Raw genomic sequence first — 23,354 nt, forward strand, 5'->3', positions numbered from 1 at the left:
AGGAGATCAAATGACCTTCCCTGGCATCTTTTCCCTGTCCTACTGTTCTTACGTTAGGAAGTTCTTCCTGAGATGACATCTAAATCTGCCATGCTGTAGTTTGAACCCATTGCCTCTTGTCCTGTGCTTTGCAACAAGAGCTAACAACTTTCCTCCACATTTTTATGGAAGTGTTTCAAGAATTTGAACACTGCTATTGTGTCTTCTGTTAATCGACTCTTTTAGAAACCAAATATACCCGGTTCCTTCAGCTTGCTCATATGTCTTGTACTCCCTCCCTTTGATGATCTTTGTCACTCGCCTCTGCACCCTCTCCAGTTACTCTACATCCTTTGTATACAGCAGTGACCAAAAGTGGGCACAGAACTCAGAGGAGGACTAACAAGCAACGAGCTGAGTGGTAATATCACCTCTCGTGACTTGCCTGCTATGCCTCTGATAATGCAATTTAACATTGCATTTTCATTTTTTTGAAAGAGCAAAAATAATCCACACCCCTGAGAGATGTAGCTATATCAAACTAACCCTGGTGTAGCCAGCATGAGGTCAAAAGAAGAATTATTCCATCTACCTAGCTACCATCTCTCAAGGAGGTGGATTACCTACGCTGATGGGAGAACCCCTGCCGTCGGTGTAAGTGATGTCTACAATGAATCGCTATGGCCGCACCGCTGTAGTGCTTTCAGTGTGGAGAAGCCCTGAAGAAGATCTTCCAAGAAAGCATCCAGCCTGCATCAGCAGACGATGGGGAGTTGGAGAACCCACCACTTCCATTTGCAGTGTATTGCAACAGTTAATCACCTTCAGTCCTAAATCTTTGGCCCTTATTTCCGACTGGTTATCCATCATTGTTCCTTAATGCAATGAAAGCCAGGCTAGAGAGTCCATGATGTTGTGACTTTCCCATGAACACGGTTGCTCAAAACATGAGAATGGAAAAAACCCAAACCTTTGCCAAGACAGGTGCCGGGGCAAATATCCCAAATAGAACACATCCCAGGGGAAATATCTGGACCTCACTGTTAACAGCTCCATGAAAACACCTGCTCATTCACAGTAGTGGGCAAAACAGATAATGTTCAGATGCCCAAGGAATGGGGCAGAGAATAACCTGCTCTGGATAAGCGCTCAGTTTTGGTCACCCAAGTACATAGCTGATAGAAAGGGGAGTTCCAAGACAGGCTCTGTGAATGTGGGAGGCTGCCCTATGTGGACAGACTGAAAAGTCTGGGACTGTTTAGTTTAGAAAAGAAACAAGAAAAGGGACATTTGATAGAGGAGAACAAAATAAAGAATGGAACTGATTACATTCAAATAGACAAACAGAGAAGAGTTCCCAACCAGTAACATCTAAAGACGTTTAGTTCTTCAAAAGGACAAGTTCTCCAAAGCTGAAGCAAATTATCAACAAAACAGATTGGGAGGAAAAATTTAGACCAAAAAATGGGAATGAAAATTGGGACTTCTTTAAGAAGAGATTATTACCTAGATAGAAAGCCAAGATTCCACAGTCAAGAAAGCAGAAAACTTTGGACAAAAACAAGGTTCAATGGCAAAATACAGACATCAATTAAAGGGGGGAAAGCAACACATAACAAAGGGAACGGAAACTTGTTAATGTTGAAGAAAAGTTAGATGTGTTCAAGAAATATTTTTTTCCGAAGCAGTATCAAGTGCTCTATCACATGCGGTGATGAAATACTTTCCAGTGCATTAGCATTCAATGAGGATTTTAAACAGCATCTACAGTAGTATGTTAGAATTACGAACTTGAGTTACAAACTCCCAGATCAACCACACACCTCATTCGGAACCAGAGGTATGCAATCAGGCAGCAGCAGAGACAAAGAAAAATGGCAAGTAGAGGACAGTTCTGTGTTAAATGTAAACTATAACAAAATAAAGGGAAAGTTTATTTAAAATATTTGACAAGGTGAGGAAAAAAATCCTGATATGGGATTAATTAAAAAAAAAGTTGACAAATATAATTAGTACCAGTCAACACCAAGGTTTATGGAAAACAGGTTTTGTCAAATAAACCCGTTTTCATCCTTTAATGAGAGTATGTTTGGTTGATCAGGGGAATGATGCAGATGCAATAGACTGATTTTTCTGAGGCATTTGATTTTGTAGGGGAAACATTCAGATATAAAAGGAACACAATGCAATAGCAGTGGAGTACATGTTAAATGGACTAAAAACTGGATAACTGACAGATCTCAGAAAGCAGTTATTAGGTTTCAGAGTAGCAGCCGTGTCAGTCTTTATTCGCAAAAAGAAAAGGAGGACTTGTGGCACCTTAGAGACTAACCAATTTATTTGAGCATGAGATTTCGTGAGCTACAGCTCACTTCATCGGATGCATTTAGTGGAAAACACAGTGAGGACATATATATACACACAGAACATGAGAAAAAAAAACAAAACCAAAAACCCAAACCTGTAATGAGAGTGATCAATTAAGATGAGCTATTACCAGCAGGAGAGCATGGTCGGGGGAGGAGGGGAACTTTTTGTAGTGATAATCAAGGTGAGCCATTTCCAGCAGTTAACAAGAACAACTGAGGAACAGTGTGTGTGGTGGGGAATAATCATGGGGAAATAGTTTTACTTTGTGTAATGACCCATCCATTCCAAGTCTCTATTCAAGCCTAATTTAATTGTATCCAGTTTGCAAATTAATTCCAATTCAGCAGTCTCTCGTTGGAGTCTGTTTGATTGTCAACGAATGGGGGTGTTTCTAGTGGTATTCTGTAAAAATCAGTTTTAGGCCCGATGCTATTCAGTGTTGTCGTAAATGATTTGGAAGCAAATAGAAAATCAGTGCAGATAAAATTTGTGGAGGATACGAAGATTTGCAGATTGATTACAATAAGGAGAACAGGGCAGGCATATTTATTGCTGTGGAGGGTTTGGTGTATGAAATTCAGGGACCCTGAAAAGGATTTAGGGGTGACTGTGGAGAACCAATTCACCATGAGCTCCCAGTGTGATGCCGTGGTGGAAAGGGCTGATGAGATCCTTGGATGCATAAACAAGGGAGTGGTGAGTTGGAGCAGCGAAAGGATTTTACCTTTCCATATGGCATTGGTGAACCTGACTCCATGCAGTCCTGGGTTCCACTTTTTCAAAAGGATCTTGAGAAATGGGAGCGGTTGCATAAAAAAATAACAAAAATGATTGGCGGCTGGAGAAAATGCCTCTGACATTGAGTCTTAATGAGCTTCATCTATTTATCTTATCAAAAAGAGGATCAAACGAAGACTTTCATGGGGAGAAAACCCTGGGTACTAATGGGCTCTGAAATCTAACAGAGAGAAGCAGAGCAAGACCCAGTGCCTGTGTTTCCTGCTGATGCCTTTTCAGGTTTCCCTCAACACAACGTGTAGGAAGATTGATGCATGGAGCACCATAAAAATGGAATTGGCATTAGTAGGGTTAAAGTTTTTCATAATTCATTGATCTAAATAATGAAAATGGCATTTCTCTGTTTGTGAAGATTGAGCAATCTATTTCACGCATGAGAACAGCCTCCAGCTGTGCATGTTGTGTCTCATATTAACATTGTCTCTCCATCCAGGCATTTGTCCTGCGACCTTCACCCTAGACCCTGGGCACCTACAGGAAGACAGGGGAATATACGGTACATGCAGGAGACACTGTTCTGCCTCAGAGTTGGACACTTTCTCCCCCTACTCCATGTCAGATTCCAACACAACCGACTTCACCAACCCCTCCACCTTCATCTTGCTGGGCATTCCTGGCCTGGAGGCCGCCCATGTCTGGATCTCCATCCCCTTCTGCACCATGTACATCATAGCCATCTTGGGGAACTTTACCATCCTGTTCATCGTGAAGACAGAGCCAAGCCTCCATGGGCCCATGTACTATTTCCTCTGCATGCTGGCTGTCACCGACCTGGTCCTGTGCACAAGCACAGTTCCCAAATGATGAGCATCTTCTGGTTCAATTCCAGGGAGATCGATTTCAGTGCCTGTCTCACCCAGATGTTCTTCATTCATTGTTTCTTTGCAACAGAGTCTGGGATCTTCATGGCCATGGCTTTTGATCGCTACATGGCCATCTGCGATCCACTGAGACACTCCACCACCCTGAGAAACCCAATTGTGGCCAAGATTGGCTTGGCTGTGATTTTGCATGGCAGCACGCTTGCACTGCCCTGTCCCTTGCTTGCAAGGCAGTTGCCATATTGCAGAAGCAATATCATCCCCCACACATGCTGTGAGCACATGGCCGTGGTGAATCTGGCCTGTGCTGACATCCGCATCAGTAGTTACTATGGCCTCACTGTGGCAAACTTGGTCATTTGTCTAGATATGTTTTTTATAGCTGTGTCCTATACCCAGATCCTCAGGGCCATCTTCAGCCTCCTCACAAAGGACACCCGGCTCAAGACTTTTGGGACCTGTGGCTCCCACCTCTTTGCCATTTTAGGCTTTTACATCCCAGGTCTCTTCACTCTCCTCATGTATCGGTTTGGCCACCATGTGGCCCTGCATTTCCACAATCTCTTTGCTAATGTGTGCCTGCTGGAACCCCCCATGCTAAATCCTATCATTTTTGGTGTGAGGACCAAACAGATCCGGGACAGGCTGCTCCAGCTCTTTACTCCTAAATGGACCTAATATTTACTCATAGTGCTTTTGCTCTCAGACCACGCTCTGCACAGAGCTGGCTTGTGACATGGTGATGGGCCCTCTTTGCTGGATTACATACTGGACAGTCAGAGAAACTTTAAACCCTTTCTTGACCTTACAAACCTGACAAACTGGGGAACTGAGTTGACACCTTTCAAATTGCTTTTAGCTTGACCCCCAAGGTCCCACCACTTCCCCACCTCTTCCACAAAGGTCCTGCCCCTGCTCTGCCTCTTTCCCCCAAAAGGCCATGCCCCTGTCACTTACTCCTCTCATCCCCTTATCACTTGCTGGATCATCTCCATGTCCCTCCCCTGCTAGCTGCAAGAGTGCCATTTCAGATTTTGTTAGGGATGACAACTTTAACCGTTATTCAAGGGGCTACACAGGCACTCAAAACTCTATTTTTTTTTTTGGCAGATAACTTAGCAAATAGCTGACAGGAGTACTGTATCTAATTCCTACATAAAAGAAAGAAAAAAATAAATATTAGACCCACTCAGCTCTAGTACTAACATATTCTGGCATCTTCTGGCAAGTCACTTAAGGGACACTGCTTAGGTTTAAAATTCTAATGAATAGTCTTACTTTATTACTAACTCTGTGGAGAAGGAGACCCTGCCAGGACTCCTGGGTTCTATCTGGGATGGGAGAGGGTTATGGTGCATTACAGTGGAGGGCAGATATACCTGGGGTTTATATAAGAGCATAAGAATGACCATACTGGGTAAAACCAATGGTCCATTTAGTCCAGTATCCTGTTTTCTGACAGTGGCCAATACCACATGCTTCAGTTATGAGAAGGAGTAAATAACGCTTCCTTATTCAATTTCTCCACACCTGCCATGATTTTATAGAACATCTATCATATCCCTCCTTATTCATCCCTTTCCCAAGCTGAAAAGTCCCAATCTTTTTAATCTCTCCTCATAAAGAAGGAATTCTAAACCCCTAATCATTTCTATTTGCTTATCTGTACCTTTGCCACTTCCAATTAATCTTTTTTGAGATGGGGTGACCAGATCTGTATGCAGTATTCAAGATATAGATCATAGAATCATAGAACTGGAAGGGACTTCGAGACTTATCAAGTCCAGTCCCCTGCACTCATAGCAGGACCAGCACCATCTATAACATCCCTGACAGGTGTTTGTCTAACCTGCTCTTAAAAATTTCCAATGATGGATGTTCCACAACCTCCCCAGGCAATTTATCCTAATGCCTAACCAACCTGACAGTTAGGAAACCGTTGATGAAGACATTGAAAAGAACCGGACCTAAACTGATCCCTGTGGAACCCCACTAGTTATGCCCTTCCAGCCTGACTGTGAACCATTTGTAACTACTCTCTGGGAGCGGTTTTCCAACAAGTTATGCTCCCACCTTATAGTAGCTCCATCTAGGTTGTATTTCCCTACTTTCTTAATAAGATAGCTTTCTTTGACAGGGTAACAAGCCTTGTGGATGGGGGGAAATGGTAGATGAGGTAAGGCTTTTAGTAAGGATTTTGATACAGTCTCACATGACCTTTCAGCTTGGAACCATAAAATTTTGAATGGTGTGGAGAACATGAATGAGGAAGCCTTGTTTACTTCTTCACATAACACAGCAACCAGGGGTCAGACAAGGAAATTAATAGACAGCCGGATTAAAACAAAGAAAAGGAAGTACAACTTACAACACAGTCAACCTATGAAACCGGGGGATGTTGTGAAGGTTAAAAGTATAATGGGGTTTGAAAAAGAATAAGATAAGTTTATGGAGGATAGGCCCGTCAATGACTGTTAGCCAAAATGTTCAGGGATGCAACCCCATGTTCTGGATGTCTCTAGCCTCTGACTGCTAGATCATGGAACTGGACAACAAGAGATGGATCCCTCAATAATAACCCTGTTCTGTTCTTTCCCTCTGAAACACCTGGCATTTGGTCCCTGTCAGGATACTGGAATAGATGGACCATTGATCTGACCCAGAATGGCCATTCTTATGTTCTTATCTGAGTCTCCTTTTTCTTATCTGAGTGCTGGACATCATAGCTAATGAGGCCCAAATGCTTCTTTGTCTCAAACGGTCCCTTCCATGGAACCAGTAATTTGAACAAGCTCGATAGTCAGAATAACACTCATTCCACCGGTTTGAACATTCAGAGCTGGATCCCTTTCTTACAGGCCTTTTCTTGTACCTGTGCTGCATTTAGCAAAATTGTTCTAGAAACGTCCACAAAATCTTGAGGTGATTTCTTAATGGAAGAATGTATTGGACTATGTTCATCACCTGTGGTCTTTGCTCTTCTATGTTTCTCCAAGGAGGTCTGGAAAACCATGAGGCTGCTTCTCAGACAGTGGTTCAAAGGGAGAAAACTTGGAGGCTTGAGGCAACTTCCTGATACCAAAATGGAGCTGGGGGAAGAGTTGGTCCCAGTGGTTGCAATCTGAGCATACAAATTTCTGCCACGTCACCACCAAAGTTCTGTGAAATCACTCTACCAACTCATCACTTCTTAATCATAGAATATCAGGGATGGAAGAGACCTCAAGAGGTCATCTAGTCCTTGCTCAAAGCAGGACCAATCCCCAATTTTTGCCCCAGATCCCTAAATGGCCCCCTCAAGGATTGAACTGACAACCCTGGGTTTAGCAGGCCAATGCTCAAAGGACTGAGCTATCCCTCCCCAAAAATGTCTTTACCCTCAGTAGATCACACAGTTATTTCATGAGTTGTAATGTGAAGTTGGGTCCTTGATCAGTAAGGATTTCTTGGTGTAATACCACGTGGGAGAGGAATTTCATAACCTCATTTGCTTATTTGGTTCATAGTCAGGGTGCTAGGACTGTGGCAAGAGGTCAATAAACTTGGCTGAGTGCATTTGTCACCAAACCATTCCTGTGGTCTTTCTTTATGAATAACTTTGTGGTCTGCTGAATGAGCAGGCTTCCTTATCTGCTGATACTGATAACATTGGAGCACCAAGGACACAAGGACTGAGCAGGCTGAACCATGTTCCTGAAACAATGACATTCATGTCATGGAGTTCGTGGGTTCCATGATTTTCAGAGACCTTCATGGCATTTTTCACTTAAACTCCAGAACAGCTGAGCCAGAGCTGTCAGCTGGTGGAGGACCCTGAGCTCTCAGCTCCCAAGGTGTTCAAGGACCCAGCAGCTCTTTGCCACCTTGGTCAGTGGGGGTACCTGGAGCTCTGAGTTGCCCCTGCCCATCCTGGCTAATAGCCATTGATGGACCTATCCTCCATGAATTTATCTAGTTCTTTTTTGAACCCTGTTATAGTCTTAGCCTTCACAACATCCTCTGGCTAAGACTTCCACAGGTTGACTGTGTGTTGTGGGAAGAAACACTTCCTTTTGTTTGTTTTAAACTGCTGCCTATTAATTTCATTTGGTGACACCTAGTTCTTGTGCTATGAGAGGGCATAAATAATACTTGCTTATTTACTTCCTCCACACCAGTCATGATTTTGTAGACCTCTGCCATATCTCCCCTTAGTCTTCTCTTTTCCAAGCTGAAAAGTCCCAGTCCTATTAATCTCTCCAATATGGAAGCCGTTCCATACCCCTAACCATTTTGTTACCCTTTTCTGAAACTTTTCCAATTCCCATATACCTTTTTTGAGATGAGGCAACTGGATCTGCATGCAGTATTAAAGATGGAGGCATAACGTGGGTTTACGTAGAGGAAATACAATATTTTCTGTTTTATTATCTATCCCTTTCTTAATGATTCACAACATTCTGTTAGCTTTTATGACTGCCACTGCACATTGAGTGGATGTTTTCACAGAAGTATCTACAGAGACTCCAAAATCTCTTTCTTGAGTGGTAACACCATATCTAGACCCCATCGTTTTATATGTACAGTTGAGATTATGTTTTCAAATGTGCATTACTTTGTATTTCTCAACACTGAATTTCATCTGCCACTTTATTGCCCTGTCACCCAGTTTTATGGGATCCCTTTGTAAACCTTTGCAGTTTGCTTTGAACTTAACTATTGTGAGTTGTTTTGTATCTTCTCCAAGCTTTGCCACCTCCCAGTTTACACTTTTCCGAGATCATTTATGAATATGTTGAATCGTATCCTTCCTACTATACTAACTGGTCTTGTCAATTTATTACTTTTAAATGTGTGTATTTGCTCCAAAAGCTCTTCTAATGACACCTCAATCTGGGAGAGTTCCTGAGACTTTCACCTAAAAAGAAAGGCTCAGATTTGGGAATCTCCCTCTTAACCTCAGCCATGAAGACCGATGCAAAGAATTCATTTTGTTTCTGTGTTATTGTCTTTATGTGCTTCTTTATCATCTCAATCATGCAGTCACCTCACTAGCTATTGAGTAGGCTTCCTGCTTCAGATGTAGTTAAAACAATTTTAGCTGTTACTTTTGGAGTCTTTGGTTAGCTGTTCTTCAAATTCTTTTTGGCCTTCCTAATTCTATTTTTACACTTCATTTGCCAGAGTTTATGCTCCTATCTATTTTCCTCAATGGAATTTAACTTCCACTTTTTAAAAGATGCCTTTTTGCCTCTTCTTTTCCTTTGTTGTTTAGCCACAGTGGAAGAATATCCACAAGATACTGCGAGGTTTCAGAGTAACAGCTGTGTTAGTCTGTATTCGCAAAAAGAAAAGGAGTACTTGTGGCACCTTAGAGACTAACCAATTTATTTGAGCATGAGATTTCGTGAGCTACAGCTCACTTCATCGGATGCATGCCGTGGAAACTGCAGCAGACTTTATATATACACAGAGAATATGAAAAAATACCTCCTCCCACCCCACTGTCCAGCTGGTAATAGCTTATCTAAAGTGATCATCAGGTGGGCCATTTCCAGCACAAATCCAGGTTTTCTCACCCTCCACCCCCCCACACAAATTCACTTTCCTGCTGGTGATAGCTCATCCAAAGTGACAACTCTTTACACAATGTGCATGATAATAAAGTTGGGCCATTTCCTGCACAAATCCAGGAAATGCCCCAACTTTATTATCATGCACATTGTGTAAAGAGTTGTCACTTTGGATGGGCTATCACCAGCAGGAGAGTGAATTTGTGTGGGGGGGTGGAGGGTGAGAAAACCTGGATTTGTGCTGGAAATGGCCCACCTGATGATCACTTTAGATAAGCTATTACCAGCTGGACAGTGGGGTGGGAGGAGGTATTTTTTTCATATTCTCTGTGTATATATAAAGTCTGCTGCAGTTTCCACAGCATGCATCCGATGAAGTGAGCTGTAGCTCACGAAAGCTCATGCTCAAATAAATTGGTTAGTCTCTAAGGTGCCACAAGTACTCCTTTTCTTTTTAAGATACTGCGAGTGATGCTAGTCAATGTTCATATTTTTTATTAAATTACTTTGTTACTGTTAGTCTTTGGTTATCCTCCAGGCTTCCTGAAGTATTGGACATTGAAAAAAAAGGTAACATTTCCCACAATGCTGAGCTCAGCCAAACATGGACAGTGCACTCTGGATTAATGAGGACATATACTTTCTAATTCTTGTCACAAAGATTTCAATCGGTGACCCATGGTGATCATTTTCTGCAGATATATTTGCCCACTTTCTCACAAAGCTCTTTGGATCTGACCCCATAAATGATAGGGTTGAGCATGGGAGGGATGAGGAGATAGAGGTCAGCCAAGATGATGTGAATGTGGGGAGCGATGCCCTGACCAAACCGGTTTGTCAGGTTGGAAAAGAGGCTGGGAGTATAATACGTCAACATCACACAGATGTGGGCTGTGCAGGTGTTGAAGGATTTTTGGTGGGCTCTCTTGGAGGGGATTCTGAGGACAATCCTGATGATCAGACCATACGACAGGGCAATGAGTGTCAGGTCTGACATGTTGACTACAAAGAATAGCACCAGGCCGTATATCCTGTTCACTCTAATGTCCCCACACGACATCGTCACCACAGCTGTGTGCTCGCATTGAGTGTGGGGGATAATGCGATTTGCACAGAATGGCTGCCGTCTCAGGAGGAGGGGCAGGGGAAGAATGAAGAGAACAGCTCTTATCAGTCCCACGAACCCTAGTTTAGCGATACGTCTGTTATTGACGATGATGGTGTATCTCAGAGGGTTACATATGGCAACGTAACGATCAAAGGCCATTGTCACAAGGATGGTGGAGTGCATAAGAGAAACAGTGTGAAGGAAAAACATCTGGCTGAGACAGCCACCCATAGTAATAGCTTTCAAATTGAACCAAAATATACACAGTGCATTTGGTACGACAAAGGTAGGTGTGGCGATGTCTGTGAGTGCCAGCATGCAGAGCAGCAGGTACATTGGGTTGTGGAGAGTCTGCTCTTTGTATACAACAAACAGAACTGTAAAATTTCCAAACAGGCTGATAATGTAGAATATAAAGAAAGGGATGGAAATCCATATGTGGGCAGCTTCCAGGCCAGGGATGCCCATTAGGATGAATGTTGAATGGTTAGAGTGGGTGATGTTGAAAACTGCCATCAGGTGGTCAATGCATCAATTGGGCTCAGAAATGCTCAAGGTACCTGTAAAGGGAGAGAAGCACAGTGAAGGGGGGTTACGCCCTTTATAGAAAATAGTATGATAAATATTTTATAGTTAACAACAATCTGGAGGTGATCAGTGAAGTGGCAACATTTACATGTGGCACCAGACTATTTAGGTCAGAGTCAAGTGCAGAGAAGTCCTCTGAGGGAACTGAACAAGCCAAGTCAACAGGGAGCAAGATGGCAGATGAATTTCAATGTCAATAAACTGTGATGTATATGCCCATTGGAGGAAAAAGCTTGAACTAAGCAAAACATTGGGATCCAGGAAGAGTGGGATAGGAAACCATACAGAAAATACAATGGCATGAGATCAGTCAGTCAATATTTCACCCTCCTCTGGTCTCTTCTATGTAGTACTGGGCACCCTTTTCACACAGGATATTGCAGAACTAGAGGGATTCGAGCAAGGGCAATGAGAATGATCAAGGGCCAGGGGAAACTGTCATATGGAGAGAGGTTGAAAAGACTGGGATTGTTATGTTACAGAGGAGATGAATAAGAGGAGATATGAGAAAATTCTCACTGGTAGAGTAGATGGAGAATAAGTTCTCCCTGTCTCATAACCCAAGGTCAAGAGGACATTCAACTAAACTGAAATGTGGTAAATACAAAACTGATAAAAATAGAATGCTTTCTTTCCCCAATGCCTAAATAGAATGAGGAACTCCTTGCCACAAGATGTATTTATGGCCATGAGCTAAGCAAGAATGAGGAAGGGTTTGGACATGTACATGGATACTGAGACTTTACACCTTCAGCCTCTCCCAACAAACCACTGTGCTGCCTGCTTCTCTGTGTAGATCTCCCTACCTACTCCCACAACCCTCAGCACTGCCTGCTTGTCCATTTATACCCTTCTCCCCACCTCCATAACACTCAGTACTGCCCACCTGACTGTATATATCCCAGTCCCTGCCACAGAACCTCCAGTGCTGGCCACTTGTCAATGTATGTTCCCCACCTCACAACTTCCAGCCCTGCCACACCGTGCTACCCCTCAGCCGGGACCATCAGCAGGTGCCAGATCCCACAAAGACAGCTCCCAGAAATACGTCCTCAGACTAAGTTAAACTCAGTGTCTGCCTGAACCCGGGAAAAGGAGCCTATTCAGTGAAGGGAACCCCAGCAGCAGCTCAGGCTGTGCAGGGAAGGAGAGAGGGACAGACCCGGTGAGAAGGGGAGAGGACGTGGAGACTAGAAGGAGCCAGTGTGAGTAACTCTACCTCAAAACGACAAAACGCTTTAACGTATTGCAGCCCATTAGAAACCCAGACACCCCTTCCTGAGGCTGGTGTTCCATGTTGGCAATTGCTGACATTACCACAAGATTGTTGTAGGGCTGCTCACGGGAGGAGGGATAGTCCAGAGGGGGGATTGGTCAGAGACAGTCTGCTACAGTGAGGTCCACATTCCATTACAGTCTGAGACACCCACTATCCCAGGAGGCCTCATTACGCCTCTTTGCTCTGTGCATTAGGCAGGATGTCCATTCCCTATTTTGTCCAGTTTCAGGTATCTGTGTCACTGTAATGTGCGTACTGCACGCCCCACTCCCACCAACACACACAAACATTGTGCATCCCTGAACTGCCCATAGTGAGATTTCTAACACCGCCTGGTTTCCTGTAAGCCAGAAACCTGCTTTTATTTCTCCTGCCTTTTGATGCTTCTCTTCCTCTTTATACCCAGAGATGCAGGGCCACAGAGAAACCAGACCCTCCCTTTCTCTCTGAAAAAAAAAAATCCTAATTGTTCATTTACAAAAATGATTAGGAGACCAGGGCACCTGATTTATGGGGAGAGGCTGAAGGAATTGGGCTTGTTTAGACTGAAGAAGAGGAGAGTGAGGGGGGATTTGAGAGCAATGGTCTCAAGTTACAGTGGGGGAAGTCTAGACTGGATGTTAGGAAACACTATTTCACTAGGAGGGTTATCTAGGGAGGTGGTGGAATCTCCACCCTTAGAAGTTTTTAAGGCCCAGCTTGACAAAACCCTGGCTGGGATGATTTAGTGGGGTTGGTCCTGCCTGAACAGGGGGTTGGACTAGACGACTTCCTGAGGTCTCTTCCAACCCTAATCTTCTATGACTTTATGAATCTCTAAGGATTTCAGCAACTCTCCTGTCAGCTCCTCTTTGGTTCAAATGAGCTCACTCCATCTTTAGCAGTGACAGGACACTCCACTTGAACTCACTGGAGGTTCATGGCTGGTGTGAATCAGGACATTCATTTAAGTCCTTACTTGAGGACTTAGGCCATGCTGGGAGTTCTGCCATTGAACTCAATGGTACAATATTTCACCCTTAGTATTTAATTTTGGCCCCCGGCTGTGAAAATCACTCCCAGCTTCACATCCTGGTACAGAGAGCACTATTATCCACGGTGCTGGAAAAGTCTGAGGGAAACCCCCAGTTTCTGTGGCGTTCTGAGACAAGGCATGAGAGATGGGGATTCCAAAACTCACAGGGGCTCTGACTTTGCTCTCAGGGAGGTCAGTGTAAATCTAGAGTGACCCACCAATGGCAGAATGTGAGAGCAGAATCTTTCCACTGTGTGAAATCCTGTGTATTCCATTCTTCTTGTGAAACATCTGGTAACACAGATACCCACTGCAGAGGCCTTGGCTGCACTTCTGAAGAGGCCAGTGAAGTTGCTGAATTGTAACACTTGAGTGAACCAGAAGAAAAAACACATAGACCAAAAAAAAAAAGGAAGCTACTGAGACAAATAGAAGGACACAGTAAGAGACAAGGAACTTATCTTAAAAACAAATATTTGTCTAAACTATTTCTAATAAATTTTTAGTTCCAACTATTCCAGGTAAATCCCTTGGTGTTTCTGACAATATTAAGCAGTTCAAGTTGTTTGTGCTGGTGAATTCCTGCCCACATGGTTCTTGACATGAACCCTGGAACCCTCCCTGAGCCCTCAGCACTAAAATTATTGCAGAAACAGGCAACTTACCGAAATCCCAATCTGCAGAGAAAAGGAATCTCCTTATTGAGACAGAAAGGCAGAGCCCAAAGCATCAGTCTATGAGTCTCACATGTCTGACACTCGCTGTGCTGTACAGCAACCTTTATGATTCCCCTATACAGTCCCTGAGGACTTTCAGGTTGGCCAGGACTCCCAGGCAATTCCCTCAGCTCTGTGAACAACTGGAAGAGCAGAAAATAGACTCTGGAGAGCTTCAGCATGTGAGCCTCAGGAATAAGAAATGATTTGCTGTTAACAGGGGCTCAAATTGTCAGGGCAAAACGGAATATTAACATTTAGATGAATCTTGGGTGAAATAAGGTCATTGTCTATATGTGTCTTTGAAATTTGTGCTGATAGTTTGCCTAATGGATAAATTGCCCTTTGTTGATCTGTGTAACTTATTATCTGTAGTGTTTAGAAAACGGAAGGGTACATCTAAAACCTATTGTTTACCCAGGACTGTATGGTCAAGTAGATGCTAGAAAACTGTATAAAAGGCCCTTGGGTCTTGATCCTGTTTTTCTCAGATCGAATTGAGAATTCATGCAGGGAAATCTAAGCCAAAAGGACTGAGATCCCAATTCCGACTGTACTGCCCTGAAGTATAAACTTTGGACTATAACCTATGGACTATTTCTGAAAGAATTCTTTGCAACTACAAAGCTCACTGTCTCTGCTGTGTATCTGAACTTCAAGAATTGAATTCACATCTGTATATATATTGATACTTTAACCAGGGGCGGTTCCACCACTTTTACCACCCCAAGCAGCTGCTGACGAATTGACGCCGCGCCCGGACGGAAGGGCGGCACAGCTGACACGCCCGGAAGAGCGGCGGAGTTGCCGCCGAATTGCCACCGCGGGAGACGGACTGCCGCCCCATTCTCAGTGCCGCCTCAAGCACCTGCTTGGAGAGCTAGTGCCGGGAGCCGGCCCTGCTTTTAACTATACACTCTTTTTTCTTTTAATAAATTTTAGTTTAGTTACTAACTGGTGGTAAGCATGTATTTGGATAAGATCTGGAATACTCAATAACCAGGGAGGTAATGTGTCCAATCCTTTGGGATTGGTAGAACCTTTTCTATTATATGATTAAACGAGATTTTTGGTAATCTTTATCCTATTTGACTTGTGTGCCTAGGTGGAGACCTGAGGTATGGTTATTTTAAGGGAACTGTGTTGCTAGCTTCTGAGTAAACAGTGAGGTATAATAGAAGCTGTTTTGTGCTGGCTTTGTAAATCTAAATATTGGAATATCCACCACCTCACTGGAGGATTGCCTGCTCCATTCTTTGCAGTTCACCCTAATTGAGTGACCTCAGCTGGCCCCCAATGGGAGCCCGGTCACACCATGCCCGTCCTTGAGACATACTTGAGTTATGTGAATAATAATGTAACTGAAGTCGAGGAAGCTAAATCCACTTACTGTGGTGTCTACATCACGCTGTGTCCATGGGAGACACTCTCCCGTCGACTTACCTTATGCTTGTCAGGGTGGAGGAGTACAGACATTGACGGGAGAGCGCTCTCACATTGATTTAGCGTGTCTTCACCAGACCTGCAAAATCGATGCCACTGCATCAAGTGCAGCAGCGCCAAAACCGTGCCCCTAGGGAGGACCTCCATCAGCGGCCTCGCAGTGAGCAGCTGCCATGGGGAGCAGGGACTGCAGAGAGCTGAAAATGGTTCTGTGGTTGGACGAATCATCTTATGGGCCTGTGTCTTGGTGGCCAGCTGCTCAAAAGTGTCATAGAATTATAGGGTTAGAAGGGACTTCCAGGGTCATCTAGTCTAACCTACTGCCAAGAAGTCTTTCTGCTGAGCTCTGTCCTCCGCCCTCAGCTTCCAGCCATGTTCCAGGAACCATGCCCCCATTCTCTCCTCCAGCTGGGCTACCTCCCTCATTCTCTGCAGCTGCCTCTCCTCCCTCTTTCTCTCTCTGGAGCTCCAGCTGTTCCTCTGCCTTGGCCACACTGTCCTGCAGCATTTTGTCCTTTTCCTTCTCCCACACCAGTTGAGTGTCTTGTCCTCCAGGCTCCTGGTTCCTTTTCTCCGCACATCTGAGGTGTGTTAGTGAATATTAGCTTTTTATGATTTTTTGTATTTTAAGTTTTTGTATTTCTTTTAGATACCAACCAAAAGATACCAACTTTTTATTTTGTGAATTTTTTTTAGATGGGGCCACCAGATCTGCACACAGTATTCAAGATGTGGACATGCCATGGATTTATAGAGAGGCAATATGATATTTTCTGGCTTATTATCCATGCCTTTCCTAATGATTCCCAACAGTCTGTTCGCTTTTTTGACTGTCGCTGCACATTGAGCAGAGTTTTTCAGAGAACTATCCACGATGATTCCAATATGCCTTTCTTGAGCGGTAACAGCTAACTTAGACCCCATCATTTTGTAAGTATAGCTGGGATTATATTTTGCCATGTGCATTACTTTGCACTTATCAACATTGAATTCCATCTGACTTTCTGTTGCCCAATCACCCAGTTTTGTGAGATCCTCCTGTGGCTCCTTGCAGTCATTAATTATTTTGAGTAATTTTGTTTTTTTACCCCTTTTTCCAGATCATTTATGAATATGTTGAACATGCATTGGTCCCAATCCAGACACCCGGAGACACCACTATTTACCTCTGTCCATTCTCACCATTGGTTCCTACCCTTTGTTTCCTATCTTTTAAACGGATACTTGGCAATGTTTTCCTTCCTTTGTTTATAAATGAACTCCCTGCTCCAAAGGGAAAGCCAGGAGCAGCACAAGCTCTGCTGCATTTAAGAGCTCCTTTTGTGGCTAGGACTTGCACTTTAAGCAGACCTCAAGTATGAAATTCAGAGGTTCAGGGTGTGGGCTATAGGCTATGTAAGTGGTGCCCTGATCCCTGTATTTGAAGTCCCTCTTAACTTTGATGTTCAAGCACTGAGGATTGAACAAGTAGCCAGCTGTCAAAAAAACGAAACATTTTCCAAGATATTGGACAGACACACCATAACATTTCAGGAAGTCTTTCTGGAGACATTCAGCAGTGGCTGACAGCATCTCAGTTTTCAGCTTTGGATCAGACGAATGTGTTATTCTTCCATTGCTGAACTTTCTCAGAATATTCATTATGGCATACACTTCACATGCCATCACACTCTCATTTTCCAAGCAGAGCACAGTATCACTGAAGACTTTCAGGGCATTCCGGAGGAAAAACGGATGAACCTCAACTTTGCTAGGCCCTTCACCTTGTTCACCATTTTCCATGTCGGAAAACAGCATCCATAGAGATTTTGGATAGTCATCACTGCCCAGACAAAGCCTGCCATGTATTTACAAGCCTGTTTACAGCTGGGAAAAGACTGAACCAGTCTGTCAGAATGTGGTGCAGTAAAGTGGCATAGTCCATATTCACAACATCAAACAAATCCTTCAACACTGCTACTCTCTTAGCAGAACGGCAGAAATGATTGAGCGTCTTAATCACCAGAGCCTAGATATCAAGTTGCAGGGTTTTGCTAGCTTGTTTCATGGCATTGTGCACACCGTGGGCTGAGCAATTTGCAGGCAAGGTACACTGATTGTCACTTTCCATAATTCACGTTTGCATGATCGAAACAGTAGTAAGACACTTTGTTCATGTCTAGTTTGTGTGTGTCGAGTTCTTCAATTAATGTGCTGTTTATTGCCTCTGCAGTCTCTTTGCTTTGCTCATAGAATCGAACAGTTTATCTTGCACCCCGTGTTCAGGTGTGCAGTAGCTCAGCGATACCGAGTAAGTTCTCACCTTGCCCTTGTCAGATGCCCTTGTTACATAAAGACGGTCTGGCTCCCTGGGGGCTTTTGAAAATTCTCTGGAGAGCAGTGACATAACGTTTTTGATGAATGTCTCCGCTGTAGTCCAACCATATTGAGGCATTACAGGGGTGCATGTCAGACATGGGTAAGATTTTGGAGCCATACAGACACATGTGAAACAAAATTTTGGTGCATTCTCCAGGCAAGGAATAAGAAGTGTGGAGCTCCATTTGACACAGAGCCAAGCCTTCAAAATGTCTCTAAATGTGAATTTATTTGGTGAGTCTGAAATTAACAATGAAACTATACTAGCAATATGATATGTACAGATGCAAACTTATGGGATACAATACAGAGAAAGTATGGTCAATGTGTTCAGTAATGGGCAAAGGCCTTTTGAATGGCTCTGGCCTCAAACTGCCCACTGTAGCGCAGGCCTGGCTCCCCACGGGCGCAGCTGGTCTGTGCTGACCCAGCTCCCTGTTCTGGTCTGCTCCAGCTGTAGCCCTCCAAGGTGTGCCTCACCACTGCCACTCTGGCTCCAGCCCAGCTCTGCCTTCTGGGCTGCTTCTCTGGCCCTTGTGTTTCTGACTCCTGCTGCTCTGCCTCGAATTCAGCTTGAGTTGCTGCTCAGGTTTTCCAGATTTCTACTGCATTAATAGCCTATAATCACTGAAAACTTCACAGAAAAGTCATCCCATCTATTTCTTGAAACAAAGGGTTTTTTATTCACACATTCATCTAGACATCAAATAACAAATGGAAGCTTTCATTGCATACCTACTACAGATTTGATTTTTTTTAAATAGGTACAAGTCCCAGCAGGAGTTTGTCCACATTAGCAACAAATTTATGAATCAAAGAAACTAAAAATCAAAACCATCATACTGGTACTTGTATCCTGATTGAAGGTTGGCAGGGGTTTCAAACAAAAACAGCAAATAAGGGTGTCAAAAAATCAAAAGTAGCCCAAAATATATGTAGTGTAAAAACAACAACATTATTAAATTATTTATTTCTATTTGCTTTCAATGACGGTCGTGCGTGTTCATATTTTGAGTTGAATTAGTTTGTTACTGTTTTGAGTTGAATTAGTTTGTTACCATTAGTCTCTAAAAGGCAACATTTCATCCTTACTGTCTTCGTCGGAAGTAGAATGCTTCTGCTGCTTGTCATACATATCATCAGTGAGCAGTGCAATCATTCCTTTCATTGCTGCAAATTGTTCATAATAGATTTTATGTCGCAGCATGTACATTCCAACATAAAGAATATTCTCTAAAACTTATATCTTGTTGTGCTGTTTAGTTTTTATCAAGTTCATCTGAATAACATCCAACTGCAGCATTGCTAAAAGGTAGCGACACCAATGAAAGAACAAACAAGCCAAGTTTACAAAAGTCTTTGTCCTCAGCAGCATCCGTGTGTTCGAGAAATTCAGCCCCAAACTGCTAAACTTCATTGTCCTGAGTATGAGGCCTCTGAACCATAGACAAAACTCTCCACTGCTGCTTCAACTCTCCAAGGTCTCCACAAAAAACGGCAAAAATGAAATATCAACCATTCTAGGTCGAGAAGGTCTTAGTACTGCAAAAGATTCAATCACCTGGACTTTTGGTGGCAATCTCTGTTTAATCCATTTCAGACACTCCAAGATGACATCTCAACACCTACTTTTGATGTCTTTGACAACGGGAATGGTTTGTGTGTATTTTGAAAGTTCCAACTGAAATCATCTCCAAAATCAACTGTGCAAAGTGGTAAGTTGTGGATCCCAAGGCAAGGTCATAGTTCAAGACAGCAGTCTGTAACCTGGGGTTTCCAGAATCCCCAGAAGGGGTAATTTAACTATTTCACTCCAGGAGGTCTCTGGAATAAATCAATGGGAACCCAGCAATTCCGTCTGATCATGAATCAAATGCAAGTAATCATGCAATCATCTAACTCCGTAGTTTATTAGATTTAAGCATACACAGAGATAAGCAATAGGCTTAGAACATCCCGATAATTTTACCTAACATCTGGAATGGTGCTGAGTAATTAACAGCAGGTTCCCAGTTGCCAGTTGCTCACCTGCTGGGGAGAAACAATGTCTGGAAAAAGTCTCTCAAGATGACTTCAGAGGACTGCTCTAAAGTACACTGAGTTAGCTAATCTTTAATAACTTCTACAAAACACATAGGATCATCACTTTTCCTAATTTCCAATAAACTTCTAATATAAGAGGTGTCTAGACTGAAGGTTTTTATGCATTTATCTTCTTTCATTCTCACTTACTGACTTGTCTGTCCACTCCTCCCATTCATATTGGCAGAAACTGCCAGCTATATTTTGACCTTGCATATATAAAAGCCTGCTTTTCAATTAATCCTAAACTATGTGGTATTCTATTTTTGTAATTCATAGTGGCTGAATGCACATCTTATGATTGCAATTGGCTTCATCACATTCTGTGGTACACACCCCTCAAATACAGGGTAATACAATCCAGTTCTCAAAAACACACAGTTCCAGAACTCTCCCTAATAAGCTCTATAGAATGCCCTCAATTCCTGCTGCAGATTTCCTGTATTAGCACTTTCCCACAGAAACTTCTGGTTTATCTTCCAGGCCTCCTGAAATATTGGACGTATAGAAATCAGGTAAAATGTGTTCACCAGATCACTGTATATATGACAAAAAAGTTCAGCATTGTAGCTGTTTTCTTTGTCTTTGGCTATCTGAAAGTGTAGCTTCTGTTCTTTAAATTGATCAAGAAGCCTTTTTCAAACAGGGACTAATGGAAAGACACTGTGCATCAGAAAGCTGCAGTCTCTCTTGGTGATCTGGAAGTAACAGACAGGATGAGTGAAAGGTGTGTGTGGGGGGGAGTCCGGGCTGATGGGTGATGCTGAAAGTGGTCAGGTGATGGTGAGAGCAAGGGAGATCAGCCATCGAGAGATCAGTGCTTGATGATGGAGTGATAAAACATTAGATGAGACAAACTTCTCAGACTGTGAAATCCCACAGTGCTGAGCTCAGCGAAACTAGGAGAGAGCATCCGTGATTAACAAGGAGATATCCTTTCCCCTCTAGTCACACAGGTCTAAAGTCAATAGTCCCCAGTGATCACATTCTTCAGGCATATTTGAACACTTTGTCACGAAGCTCTTTGGTTTTGACCCCATAAATGATAGGGTTGAGCATGGGGGGGACAAGTAGATAGAGGTTGGCCAAGATGATGTGAACATGGGGAGAGAAGCCCTGACTGAATCGGTGTGTCAGACTGGAGAAGAGGAAGGGAGTATAAGATGTCAGCATCACACACATGTGGGCTGTGCAGGTATTGAGGGCTTTCTGGTGGGCTTTCTTGCAGGATATTCGGAGGATGGCCCTGATGATCAAACCATAGGACAGGGCAATGAGTGTCAGGTCTAACCCAATGATTACAAAGGCCATCACCAAGCCATACGTCCTGTTGATTGTGATGTCCCCACATGACATCTTCACCACAGCCATGTGCTCGCAGTACGTGTGGGGGATAATGTGGTTGGCACAGAATGGCTGCCTGCTCAGGAGCAGGGGTAGGGGCAGAATGATGAGAACAGCTCTTGTCAAACCCACGAGCCCTAGCTTAGCTATTTCAACACTGGTGAAGATCGTGGCATATCTCAGAGGGTTACATATGGCAACGTAGCGATCGAAGGCCATTGTCACGAGGACAGCTGACTGCATAGTAGAAACTGTGTGAAGGAAGAACATCTGGGTGAGGCAGCCACCCACAGTAATGCCTTTCAAATTGAACCAAAATATACACAGTGCTTTCGGCATGACGGAGGTACACATGCTGATGTCTGTGAGCGCCAGCATGCAGAGCAGCAGGTACATTGGCTTGTGCAGGGTCTGCTCTTTCCATACAACAAAGAGAACTATGAAATTTCCCAAGAGTCCAATAATGTAGAACATGGAGAAAGGGATGGAAATCCAGATATGGGCAGGTTCCAGGCCAGGGATGCCTGTAAGGATGAATGTTGAAGAGTCAGAGGGGGTCAGGTTGAAAACTTCCATGAGATGTTCAATGCATCGATTGGGCTCAGAAAAGCTTAAAGTGCCTGTGAAGAAAGAGAAGCACAGTAAGAGGATTACAGACTTTAGAACAAATAGCACAGCAAATATTTTATAGTTATTACCAAGCTACAAGGGGGGTGAACAGTGATATGGTAACATCTGCAGATGGCACCAGAATACTTAGGTCACAGCCAAGTGCAGAGAAGTCCTCAGAGGGAGCTAACCAAGCCAAACGAAGTGTAAGTAACTGCAACTTTTGTGCCCTTTGGAGGGAAAACTTGAACTCCTCAAACACCTTACCGAGTTCTGATTGAACAGTATGACCTCAAAACAAAAATCTGGGTGTCATGGTACACAGCTCTGTGAAACCCTTTTCAGAACACAAGCACAGACAGAAACTAAGCAAAACACTGGGATCCAGGAGGAGTGGGATGGGACAGCATACAGAAAATACAATGCCGTGAGATCAGTCAGCCAACGTTTCACCCTCCTCTGGACTCCTCTGTGTAGTACTTCTCACACCGGATATTACAGAACTAGAGGAGTTCAGGGAAGGCCAATGAGAATGATCAATGGCCCGGGGAAACTCTACTATGGAGAGAAGTTGAAAAGCCTGGGATCATTACCTTTACACACTACAGGAATAAGAGGAGACATGAGAAAAGCCTAGAAAACACTGACTGGTAGAGAGAAGGTCAAGAATCTGTTTTCCCTTTCTCATAATACAAGATCAAGAGAACATTCAATTAACTTGAAATGTAGCAAATTCAAAAGTGATTAAAAAAGAATACTTTCCTTAGTTTATGCCTAATGAGGAATTCCTTTCCGAAAGTAGTTGTCGCCATGGGCTAAGCAAGAATCAGGAAGCGTTTGGACATTTACAGAGGTAGTGAGATGATCCAGTTACTATTCTTACAGATAAATAAACATTATGGAAAGCCCTTATGCCCATATGTTTCAGGGCACAAGTCAATCTCTAGTTGTTAGCCATTAGGGTGACACTGTCAGGACCATTAGGTCATCCCCCCATCCACCTACTGCTGTTTCCTTACACCTTCTTCTGCAGCTCCTGGGGCTGTCACTGTCAGAGAGAGGACACTGGACTAGATAGAAAATACGTCTGATCCATGCTCAAATTTGTATCTTGTAAAGGAACCAAGTTTCCCCATGGAACGTTCTGCCAAGACTATAACATGGTTAAAAAAAAGAACTAGATAAGTGCATGGAGGATAGGTCCATCAAGCACTATTAGTCAGGATGGGCAGGGATGGTGTTTGTAGCTCTGTTTGCCAGAAGCTGGGAATGGGTGACAGGGGATGGATCAC

At 43.4% G+C, this 23,354-nt stretch overlaps 2 protein-coding genes and 1 pseudogene across 3 annotated transcripts; 1 reads left to right on the plus strand and 2 right to left on the minus strand.

Moving 5' to 3' along the window:
- Positions 1-3,647: 3,647 nt before the first annotated feature.
- Positions 3,648-4,646, plus strand: LOC311515931 (olfactory receptor 52M1-like; annotated as a pseudogene). Its single transcript has one exon. The product of its transcript is annotated as an olfactory receptor 52M1-like (transcript).
- A 5,559-nt stretch (positions 4,647-10,205) lies between these two features.
- LOC311515978 (olfactory receptor 52E4-like) lies at positions 10,206-11,144 on the minus strand (the record flags this gene model as incomplete). The annotated part of the gene is made up of 1 exon (XM_084619544.1): positions 10,206-11,144. The coding sequence occupies one exon, from the start codon at positions 11,142-11,144 to the stop codon at positions 10,206-10,208; it is 939 nt and encodes a 312-aa protein (XP_084475670.1).
- A 9,955-nt stretch (positions 11,145-21,099) lies between these two features.
- LOC311514472 (olfactory receptor 52N4-like) lies at positions 21,100-22,029 on the minus strand (the record flags this gene model as incomplete). The annotated part of the gene is made up of 1 exon (XM_084617036.1): positions 21,100-22,029. One exon carries the CDS (start codon positions 22,027-22,029, stop codon positions 21,100-21,102), a length of 930 nt encoding a protein of 309 aa, XP_084473162.1.
- Positions 22,030-23,354: the final 1,325 nt, after the last annotated feature.

The sequence above is a fragment of the Lepidochelys olivacea genome (genome assembly GCF_965140295.1).
Source record: "Lepidochelys olivacea isolate rLepOli2 genome assembly, chromosome: 1".
In the NCBI taxonomy this organism is placed as follows: Eukaryota; Metazoa; Chordata; order Testudines; family Cheloniidae; genus Lepidochelys; species Lepidochelys olivacea.